This window comes from Triticum aestivum, chromosome 7B, assembly GCF_018294505.1.
Source record: "Triticum aestivum cultivar Chinese Spring chromosome 7B, IWGSC CS RefSeq v2.1, whole genome shotgun sequence".
NCBI classification, from domain to species: Eukaryota; Viridiplantae; Streptophyta; class Magnoliopsida; order Poales; family Poaceae; genus Triticum; species Triticum aestivum.
The window spans coordinates 15,258,344-15,270,244 of record NC_057813.1 but is presented as its reverse complement, the minus strand read 5'-3'; the positions used below and the strand labels follow the sequence as shown (position 1 = coordinate 15,270,244).

At 40.4% G+C, this 11,901-nt stretch overlaps 1 protein-coding gene across 1 annotated transcript; it reads left to right on the top strand.

The window, feature by feature from the left end:
- Positions 1-1,801: 1,801 nt before the first annotated feature.
- On the top strand, positions 1,802-8,693 carry LOC123160144 (ABC transporter C family member 10-like). Its single transcript, XM_044577961.1, has 12 exons — positions 1,802-1,869; positions 2,259-3,652; positions 3,871-4,191; positions 4,265-4,351; positions 4,476-5,075; positions 5,161-5,325; positions 5,443-5,737; positions 6,333-6,547; positions 6,644-6,949; positions 7,429-7,492; positions 7,744-7,983; positions 8,134-8,693. Exons 1-12 carry the CDS (start codon positions 1,854-1,856, stop codon positions 8,241-8,243), a joined length of 3,813 nt encoding a protein of 1,270 aa, XP_044433896.1. The 5' UTR covers positions 1,802-1,853; the 3' UTR covers positions 8,244-8,693.
- The last annotated feature ends 3,208 nt before the right edge of the window (positions 8,694-11,901 follow it).

Sequence of the window (11,901 nt, the reverse complement as noted above, 5' to 3'; positions counted from 1 at the left end):
TCAGTTGCATCTGTCCTAAATCATCAGAAATTAACCAGCGGAGATCGCATGAAACTGTATCATCCACAAAGCTATTCGAAAATCAACTTTGTTAATCTGCAAATTTCAGTCCAATTTGTTGCTTTGTCTCTCCATGAACTTAGGCCTGTTGTCCACCCCATAAATGGCAAATTCCTGTGTCCAGCGATGCAATTCTGTGTTGGATTGTGTTAATGAATGGCAGTGGCTTAACCCTGACAACCGAACCAGATCAGACGTTTCGGAAGATGCACAGTTCTGGCATGTACAAAGCTTCCTCCCTTTGTGTGGTTATTACATTTGGGCGAGTTAAGCCAGTTTTTGTCCCGGCTGCTTCGAATCCATAGGATACATGTATTGTTGTGGTTTCTATCACATAACAACTCCTGACCCGTGATATACCCTGATACAGAGAACAGCAAATTCATGACGAATCTTGCTTGTTGTGTTGTGAGAAAGAGACCTTCCAACCTCTATTTGTTAGTTGTCATGTGGAGCAGGTGGTGTGGAAAGAAATTGTCAATGCTCTGAATTTGCTAATTTTGAATAGGTGGCTAGATTTTGGCTCAGTAGTACCAAGAATGCTGCTTTGAATATGACTACTGCTGATATGTTGTGGGCTACCTAGAAATTGCGTACTGACATTTTTTTTCCTCGATTATCATGGTCTGGTTTACAGGCGATGTATCAGCGACTGTTGAGATTACTCAAACGCAAGACCATTGCGAGTGTCCCAAACCGAACTTGCAGATCCTTGACAAGTGCCGGCTCCTTATGGGAGCAAAGATAGTGGAAGCTCCGCAGCTCAGGTGATGATGAAGGAACAAAGAAACCACACTTCAGCTGGGGCCGGGGACGCCGGTAACCACGGCAGCGAGACGCAGCATTGTTATGCTCAGATTTATCTCTGCTTGCTGTGTGTCACCTCGGCTGTAGGATTTGCTATTTCTTCGAAGTTGAAGGGTGCTTCTTTAGCTGGTTTTGCTTTGTGAGATGTGATGGTTTCCTGTCAAGGCATGTAAGAGTGGACTTGGATGTTGCTCCGTTTCTATGAAATGAAACAGGGCGAAAATCCTTTCGATCTACAAAATGTGGCACTGGAGGGATTCCATTTTCAAGTATATTCAAGACTCGCAATTAACAAGTCTACTAGCTAGCGTTTGCATAACTGCTAGAAGACAACTAAATTCGGTAAGCAACATCTTGCTAGTCGTCTCTAGTCTATAAAAAATATGGAGCCACTTGGTGTCTATTATTATAAGGCTGGTGGCTACCACCGCAATCGGTTAAATAAGATCTGATTCTCAGCATACGACTGAGATTCCGGAAAATATGGCACGTTAACATTGCTGTTCTTATAGTAAGAAAAAGACCTTGGACAGGTCCGGACCTTGGATGAGGAGGAGGGCGCTACTACTCACCAGCTAGCAGCAGCCTAGAGAGGTCAGCACTGGCATCTTTGTTGCTTCCTCTGTCGATCTTTTCTAGACCCAACAAAAAAAGTTCTTGCAGTTGCTTCTTCTCCCCTGGATTAACAAGGTAGTTGATGATCACTGACGAGTACAGTTTCCGTCTTCAGCTCTGTGTTTCCATTATTTTCATGCGGTGCTGTGATCATTGTGTTCGGAGCAAACATTCAAATTTCTGGATAATTTCCTGGGGTTTGGACTCTCTGATGTTGCTCCAGTTCCAGTATTTGTAGTTCTGTTCTTTGTCTTCTTCTTCATAAAGATAAGAGTATATGTTCTTTGTCCTAACTAGTTTCACGTTAATGATTGGTGCAGTGATGCGACAGGACTTGATCCATTTGGAAGCGACAGAGGTTGCACGCGCAGATGGATTCCCTCACAAGTAAATCCTCTCTCAACTTCCTCCTGCTTCATAGCTAGCCGCATCACTTCTCCTAACTTTGCTAAAGCTAAATATTTTTTGAGGACTTTTACGGTGCAATTTACTAGTCAAATATGCTAGAAGTATTAGATGATATCCACCGTTGATTATAGGGTTATTCTGGGCAACTCATCTTTAGGTATTTCTATTTTGATTTTATTTTTGTAAGGATAATTTGGTCCACGGTTAGAGGTAATCCGAATAACGCAAAGCCTCCGTAATAAGAGAAAAAAAAAGGCATACACACGGGACAGCGCCGCGTGCCCCTGCCGTCGCCGGCAGTCCCTTGTGCTGCAGTAGAAAAGAACATCACTTCTGCTACCTTTGCTAAAGCTAATTTTTTTTTTCAGACGAAGAGGTAGCTGATTCTGAGAGTCAAGTGACTCCCTTTGCTAAAGCTGGGTTTTTCAGCAAGATGTCATTTTGGTGGTTGAATCCTCTAATAAAGGTGGGCTACAAGAAACCCCTTGAAGACAAAGACATGCCACTTCTAGGCGCCACAGATCGAGCACATAACCAGTACTTGATGTTCATGGAGGAGCTGAACGGCAAGAAGCAGTCGCAGTCACATGCCACACCATCTTTCTTATGGACTATTGTTTCTTGTCACAAGCGTGCGATCCTAGTCTCGGGTTTCTTTTCTTTGCTCAAGGTTCTTGCCGTATCAACAGGCCCAATAATTCTCAAGGAATTCATCAATGTGTCACTTGGGAAAGGGACCTTCAAATACGAAGGCTGTGTGCTTGCTGGGTTAATGTTCATCTGCAAATGTTGTGAATCATTGTCACAGAGACAGTGGTATTTCCGCACTCGGAGAATAGGATTGCAGGTGAAGTCACTCCTGTCGGCAGCTATTTATAAGAAACAACAGAAGCTATCAAATGCAGCAAAAATGAAGCACTCTTCTGGAAATATTATGAACTATGTGACCGTCGATGCGCATCAGATTGGGGAATTCCCATACTGGTTCCATCAAACATGGTCAACAAGTGTTCAGCTTTGCATTGCTCTGGCAATTCTATACTATGCAGTTGGTGCTGCAATGATTTCATCTTTGGTTATCATCATTATGATCGTACTGTGTAACGTTCCATTTGCCAGACTGCAACACAAATTTAAGAGTAAACTTATGGAAGCACAAGATGCGAGATTGAAGGCCATGTGTGAGTCATTTGTTCATATGAAGGTGTTGAAACTTTATGCATGGGAATCTCACTTCAAGAAGGTCATTGAGGGGTTGAGAGAGGTTGAGTACAAGTGGTTGTCAGCATTCCAGTTTAGGAGGGCATACAACGCTTTCCTGTTCTGGTCTTTACCGACTTGGGTTTCGGCAGCGACCTTTCTGACATGCTATCTTCTGAAAATCCCTCTTGATGCTAGCAATGTCTTCACCTTTGTGGCAGCTCTAAGTCTTGTGCAAGAGCCAGTAAGGTTAATACCAGATGCTATTGGCTTTGTGATACAAGCTAAGGTTGCGTTCGCTCGGATATCGAACTTCCTTGATGCACCTGAGCTAAACGGACAGGTTAGGAAAAAATCCTACGTTGGCATTGATTACCCTGTACCTATAGCGATGATTTCGTGTAGCTTCTCGTGGGATGAGAATACATCAAACCCAACTCTAAAGAATATAAATCTGGTAGTCAAAGGTGGAGAAAAGATTGCGATTTGTGGAGAGGTGGGATCGGGAAAATCGACACTTTTGACTGCTGTACTCGGAGAGGTCCCCAAAACTGAAGGCATGGTATGATTTTTCACTAACATCATCTGTTAATGCAATAGCTGCCATATTAAGAATTTAGACATGATTAAAAGACATGAAATACATTATTCATCTGTTCGGTTTGCGAAGTTTTGTATGAAAATTATGCTTGACAATATTTGCTAACATGAACTACGTTATTCAATTCATGTTTCATAAAAGCTTTATAGCAAATTCCTGATTTTGCATAAAATTTTCAGATCCAAGTCTACGGGAAAGTAGCATATGTTTCTCAGAATGCATGGATCCAATCTGGGACTGTGCAAGACAATATTCTCTTTGGATCGTCGATGGACGGGGAAAGATACCACAACACACTCGTGAGGTGCTCGTTGGTCAAGGACATTGAAATGTTGCCATATGGAGATTGTACTCAAATTGGGGAGAGAGGAGTACATCTTAGTGGTGGTCAGAAGCAGCGAGTCCAGCTTGCTCGTGCACTATACCAAAATGCAGATATCTATCTTCTTGATGACCCTTTCAGTGCTGTTGATGCACATACAGCCACAAGTCTCTTCAATGTAAGGATCATATCAGCATATGCATGTTGTGTTACTTTTGATTATGACATTTTTACAAAGCTCTTTGTAACAGGAATATGTCATGAGTGCTCTATCGGACAAGACTGTCCTTTTGGTGACGCACCAAGTGGATTTTTTACCCGTATTTGACTCCATTTTGGTACCTGTCACCCCTTCGAAAATGTCACCATATGATGATATTTGTGTCTCTATGATGTATTTTGATCTGTAATTATTTTACATATTTTTTGATGTCATCTAAAACTAGTGATGATTTTTGGCAGTTCATGTCAGATGGAGAGATTATTCGGTCTGCGCCTTATCAAGATCTATTGACAGATTGTGAAAAATTTATAGGCCTTGTAAATTCCCATAAGGATACTATTGGTGCTGCAGATCTTAATAAAAACATACCTCCGCAAAGATCTAAGGAAGTGTCAAAAAAGGTGACAGATGATATTCATGGAAGCAGAAATACAGAGTCTGTGAAGCCATCACAGGAAAACCAACTGATCAAGGAAGAGGAAAGAGAAACAGGGGATGCAGGTTTCAAGCCTTATATGATTTACCTGCGCCAGAACAAAGGCTTCCTCTATTTCTCTTTGTGTATGTTTTTTCACATAATTTTCATAGCTGGGCAAATATCACAGAACTCATGGATGGCTGCTAATGTCCAAAATCCTCATGTTAGCACGCTGAAGTTAGTTTATGTGTACATTATTATCGGAGTTTGCACGATATTCTTCTTGCTATCAAGATTTTTACTAGTCGTTGTTCTTGGGATCCAGTCATCAAGATCCTTATTTTCCCATCTACTCAATTCATTGTTCCGTGCACCAATGTCCTTTTTCGATTCTACACCTCTAGGAAGGGTTTTCAGCCGGGTAAGAGTTCTTAAATGAATGGTAAAACAAGTTTCAATTATGTTTTACACCAAGATCAACTCGTTCCCTTTTTCTTCTAATGCAGGTTTCTTCAGATTTGAGCCTTGTTGACCTTGATGTTCCATTTTCATTTGTGTTTAGCCTTGGTGCCATCTTTAATGCATATAGCAATTTAGGTGTATTGGTTGTTATTACATGGCAAGTTCTGTTTGTATCCGTGCCAATGATAGTTTTGGCAATTTGGTTGCAGGTAATTGGTATGATTTTGTTTCTTTACGGCTAAGCTTCATGTCTATGTATCCGTGCCAATGATATTTTTGCATTTATTGTTCTCATTAACTGAAACCTGTTATGTTTGGTCATGCAGAGGTACTATCTAGCCTCAGCCAAGGAATTGATGCGGATCAATGGTACTACCAAGTCTGCTGTGGCAAATCACTTAGGTGAATCGATTTCAGGGGCTATAACAATAAGGGCCTTCGAGGAAGAAGATCGTTTCTTTTCTACAAATTTGGATCTTGTCGACAAGAATGCCAGTCCATATTTCTATAATTTTGCAGCAACTGAATGGTTGATTCAACGTCTGGAGATAATGAGTGCCGCAGTTCTTTCTTTTTCTGCCTTTGTCATGGCCCTTCTTCCTCAAGGAACTTTTAGCCCTGGTAAGCAATTATATCACCACCACGTTGCTTCAAATATTTGGACAAAGTTGAGTAGCATCTGATTTGCGATAAATATTATGCATTGCCATGTAAATGTTTCTACCTTTTCATTGGCTTTCTGACACGCTTTTGTAATGAGAACTTACTTGATACTCACCATAAATAGGTCATGTGTTAACATGACATGACTGTCCGACAAAATCATTTGAATGGTACGTTTTATATGTATATATGGTTGTAGAAAACTATAAGAGAGTTATAGTATGCAAATGATATTGATGAAAATTTAATGATAGTATTTTGACCTAGCAGTCAAAATACTTTCTTTTTTTTAGAGAAAAGGCATCGGCTGAGCCCGAGAAAAGTATATTTGCTGCATTCTGCTGGGCAGAATATGGTGAATATAGAACACTGTACATCTCTCAAACCACCACTTGTTCTAATGATTTTATGTATATATGATAATGCAGTTCAACTCCTAGTGCTCATGTGCCGAAGTTAACTAAATCAAGTATTTGGTACTATACAGTTATACAATTATGAATATTAACATTACAAATAGTAGAATTAATTCCTTGCTTTTGTACCGGCACAGGTTTTGTGGGAATGGCATTGTCCTATGGTCTTTCCCTAAATATTTCGTTCGTTTTCTCTATTCAATTCCAATGCAACCTTGCGAATCAAATAATCTCGGTCGAACGGGTGAACCAGTACATGGACATACAAAGTGAAGCAGCAGAAGTTGTTGAAGAAAATCGACCGTTACCGGATTGGCCCCAAAATGGCAATGTGGAGATTAGGGATTTGAAGGTAATCAGATATAAATATTTACACATACATCTTACAAGGTAAAACAATCCTGTTAACACTTTTAAAAAATGTATGCAATTGATTTTCATTCAACAGATCAGGTATAGGATAGATTCTCCCCTTGTACTACATGGGATCACTTGCAAGTTTGAAGGTGGAGATAAGATTGGTATAGTTGGTCGAACAGGATGCGGCAAGACAACATTAATTGGTGCATTGTTTCGTCTTGTTGAACCTGCCGAAGGGAAAATAATTATAGACTCTGTGGACATCAGTACAATAGGCTTGCATGACCTGCGGTCGCGTTTGGGTATCATTCCACAAGATCCAACACTTTTTCAGGGTACAATAAGATACAATCTAGACCCTCTTGGGCAGTTCTTAGATGAACAAATATGGGAGGTAAGATTCTACACATCTAACGATGTTGCTTTTTGTCATCTTGCCCAATGATCAGATAATATTATGCTGACAAGGTATCACACCAAAAGAACCTGATGTAATGTCGCAATTCAGATCACTTACTTGGTGTTTAATCATGATGCAGTCCTCTTTTAGTACTGTCGCAATTCAGATCACTTACTTCGATATATACCTCACAGATTCAGAAAGTCGAGGACATTAAAAAAATTGGGCAGATAAATTGAATTAGAGGAATCTGAAATGACAAGTAGCCTCTCTCATAGAAAAACTAGATTGCCTAGGAGGAACTAGACAACTCTTCACTGATTGAAAAAATAGGCACCCAAAAAGGTGATGGCCACATGTTTTGAAGCTAAGCTAGGTTTAGTGCCCCCCCCCCCCCTTTCTGAGTTTATGTCATATATACATTTCAAAAGGAATCACTAAAGTAGTTACTCTATTTGTTAATTATGCTGCAGGTTCTTGACAAATGTCAACTTATTGAAGCTGTCCGGGAGAAGGAACAGGGATTGGATTCACATGGTAGGAAACTTCACTTCATCTATTTTTTGGTTTATGTGGTTCATTTTTTAAAGTAATGAATTGGCTAAACAGAAAACTCTGCCCTAATTAATTATTTCAGAAATTGAAAATAGGTGTGAAAATACATGTGAGATGTGACAATAAATATGTCAAAATGTTAGTAGTCCTAGACATATTAGCTATATCCTTTTGCTAGCAAGATGTTTGGAACTATCTCATTCATAGTATTGATCAAGATCTTGTCTTAATAGTTGTGGAAGACGGGTCGAACTGGAGTATGGGTCAAAGGCAGCTCTTCTGTCTGGGACGCGCACTTTTGAGAAGATGCTGCATCTTAGTTCTTGATGAAGCAACAGCCTCTATAGACAATGCCACAGATGCTGTCCTTCAGAAAACAATCCGGACAGAATTCAAACATTGCACCGTTATTACAGTTGCACACCGTATACCAACAGTTATGGACTGTGATATGGTACTTGCAATGAGTGATGGTATGTTTGTCTTATTTCTAACTTAATATAGTAACCTGATTATAGAACTCGCCACCTTATTGATCTGAAGCAACTAATATGGAGTATACTTGAAGCCACATGTATTGTGTGCCTTTCGCATACTAATGAACCATATATGAACACTTCCAGGGAAAGTAGTGGAGTTTGAGAAACCTACAAAGCTCATGGAAACTGAAGGATCTCTCTTCCAGGAGCTGGTCAAGGAGTATTGGTCATACACATCGAACACGAATATTTAGAAGAGACTGTCCAATGTCGGTTGTTTACTTGCTGCAGCTTTCAAAGAGATAAAAGATAAATCAGCTTTAGAAAATGTGATACGCTTGAAGATATACAATAATCTATGCTACCTCAGATGTATTAATCTATTTTTGAATCTGAAGAAAAGACAGTACTATCTATATGTTATTGTCTCGAGATTTCTTTTGCCGTCTACTGCTAGCAGAAATTCTATGCAATTCTATGCATGCAGAATTGCTGAAGCTGAAGAGAGTAAATCCCTGAAGATTTCCTTGCTCCAGTAATCAGATATAGAAGGCCAGATCGGAGGGGCTTCAAATCCGCAATCTCTGCTTGAAATACGACTTGAGCATATGTGTTTGCTGACCTTTTGCCAATTATGCATTCATTTACGGTAGCTTGATAAGTTTATGCCGAATGCATTGACTTTATGAATGAGGTTTCAGACCATTCAATGTAAAGATACGCGATTGGGTTTTATATCTCTCCTAGGAAAAGTGGCTTGCTTTTTTCGTTTAAGAACTGCCTACCGTAGTGTTTGTATTTGCTTGTATTCAATGTAAAGAGATGCAACCAAGCACATAGTATTTTTATCCGTGTGAGATATAAACTGGGGAGGAAAGCAGTGTGTTTCCCTTGCGTTTTGCTGATCATGAAATTGCCCACATGAAATTGAGTTGTTAGTACTGAACATGCTCATGGTTTGAATGGCGTGGCAGGATCAGCGGATCGGTTGTGTCATGTCTAAATATATTTTTGTTGGATGCCGAGGTTCTGTTTTGGCATTGAGCACATATAGAACAGTAACTACCAAAACCTGCGCGTCCGAGGCAGCATAATTGCGCGTCCGAGCTCTACACACACAAAAAACTGCCCTCCAAAAAGCAAGCATGTTGGAGCATCAATGTTTGTTTGTATATAGCTCCTCAGATGTCATTTCTCCACAATTTTTTGCAGACGCCTAGAACACTCAAACATCTTTGATGCCAAAATTTTCAGTTTTTTTTTTTCGTTCTTCACATATTTTGTTCATGCGGGAGCATATGAACTCATGTGTAGAAACGCCATGCTCTATGAGAGATTTCTGACTCGTATTTTATTTGACCTCGAGTTACCAACATAAGCTAGTACACACTGACCTAGATTAACTAACTAAGTTGACACTTGATTGGTTGGGAGTTCACGACCTACTTGAAGCAACTAATCATACTCCTCTCAACAAACAAAACAAAAGGAAAAATCAAGCTACGTGATCTATTATTATAAAATTGCTTGATAAATTTACAGGTAAAGACAAAGAACCTTATACTGCAAAATAAGAAGTAAAAGGTGCATCTCACCCACTACTTTCATATTCTATAATTAAGGTCATATTACTGCATTAGTATTAGGATCCATTATTTTTGCAATAGGTTCGAAATAATAATGGAGTATTGTAGTTTTGTAGTGTCTTCGGCTGTGCTATTAGATTGTTACATGTTTTCAACAATTTGAGGCATGGTAGCTGCACCCACGTAGGGCAACTAGTTTGTTTTTGTTTTGTTTTTTGCTTAAACTCAAACTAGTTTTAATATTTCTAAATGTGTACATTTTACATTCACGATGGTCAATCTTGAGGACTTCTAAAATAGTATTTAAAGTGACGCTGCAAAGTCAAGCACTTAAACAAGTTTAGCATTTAATGGCCATTATAAAGTCCAGTGATCTAGATCTACAAGTTAGGGGCCAGCTGTTAAAGCTCAGCAACTCATACTGCGATGGAATCCTATGTGTTCCAGTTAACTGTACAATATAGCATCTTGAGAACTTCTAAAATTCTATTTAAAGTGACTCGCAAAGTCAAGCACTTGCGCAAGTTTTGCATTTAATGGCCATGTTATAAGTCTAGTGATTTAGATTCCCAAAAAATGAATAGTAAATTCAAAAGCAAGCATGTTGGTGCATCATTTTTTATTTGTATATAGCTTCTCGGATGTCATTTCTCCATAAACAAATGTAGGCACCTAGAACACGAACATCTTTGATGCCACAAAAATTCAGGCTTTTTTCTATTCTTTCAAATTTACTGTTCAAGCGGGAGCATATGAACTCGTGTGGAGAAACGCCATGCTCTAGAACAGATTTCTTATTTGTACTATTTGAAACGCCGAACAAACAAACAAAAAAACACATAACAATTTTCACTATCTTATAGGTCGGAAAAAACAAATCATAATGATATATGCTTTATTGTGTACTTCTCTATGTGTATAAAGTTACATGTTCAGATGTTCAATGATTGCATCGCGGACATGGGGCTTCGCGAGCTAGATAGGGTTGGTGCCAGGTATACTTGGACCAACCGCCAAGCGGATCCGACCCGTTCAGTCCTCGACAGGGTCTTTGCATCTCCTGAGTGGGACATTCGTTGCCCCCTAGCATCGCTTCGGGCGATTACACGGATTGGTTCCGATCACGTCCCTCTCTTCCTCTCTTCGGAGAACGATCATCCCCCTGTCGCCCCGCTTCCGATTCGAAACCTTCTGGTTGAACCAGCCTGGGTTTGCCGCTGCTATGGTCGCACGGTGGCGCGAGGCGCGCGAAGCCCCCCATCGCTCCCTCTCGGTCGTTGACTCCTGGCACTTTTGTGCAAAGCGATCGCGGCAATTCATGAAAGGATGGGGTGCCAACATGGGCCGAGACATCCGGGAGCAAAAGAAAGCTCTACTAGAGGCCATCCAGTCCCTCGATCTCCGCGCTGATGCCGCGGGCCTCTCGGTCAAGGAATGGATGCTTAGGTACGATCTGGAGGACCAACTCACGGTCATCTACACGGATGAGGAGGCATACTGGCGCTTGCGAGGTACGCAGAATTGGGTCCTCAAGGGGGATGCCAATACCGCCTACTTCCAGGACATCGCTGAAGGAAATATGCCCTAGAGGCAATAATAAAGTTATTATTTATTTCCTTATTTCATGTAAATGTTTATTATTCATGCTAGAATTGTATTAACCGGAAACATAATACATGTGTGAATACATAGACAAACAGATTGTCACTAGTATGCCTCTACTTGACTAGCTCGTTGATCAAAGATGGTTATGTTTCCTAGCCATAGACATGAGTTGTCATTTGATTAACGGGATCACATCATTAGGAGAATGATCTGATTGACATGACCCATTCCGTTAGCTTAGCACACGATCGTTTAGTATGTTGCTATTGCTTTCTTCATGACTTATACATGTTCCTATGACTATAAGATTATGCAACTCCCGTTTACCGGAGGAACACTTTGTGTGCTACCAAACGTCACAACGTAAATGGGTGATTATAAAGGTGCTCTATAGGTGTCTCCGAAGGTACTTGTTGGGTTGGCGTATTTCGAGATTAGGATTTGTCACTCCGATTGTCGGAGAGGTATCCTGGGCCCACTCGGTAATGCACATCACTTAAAGCCTTGCAAGCATTGCAACTAATGAGTTAGTTGCGGGATGATGTATTATGGAACGAGTAAAGAGACTTGTCGGTAACGAGGTTGAACTAGGTATTGAGATACCGACGATCGAATCTCGGGCAAGTAACATACCGGTGACAAAGGGAACAACGTATGTTGTTATGCGGTTTGACCGATAAAGATCTTCGTAGAATATGTGGGAGCCAATATGGGCATCCAG

What these genes read in the sequence shown, in the direction of transcription:
- LOC123160144 (XM_044577961.1), top strand. An exon ending in TAGATGAACAAATATGGGAG is followed by an intron (nt 6,950 to 7,428) that starts GTAAGATTCTAC and finishes ATTATGCTGCAG; the next exon opens with GTTCTTGACAAATGTCAACT. An exon ending in ACAGGGATTGGATTCACATG is followed by an intron (nt 7,493 to 7,743) that starts GTAGGAAACTTC and finishes TTGTCTTAATAG; the next exon opens with TTGTGGAAGACGGGTCGAAC.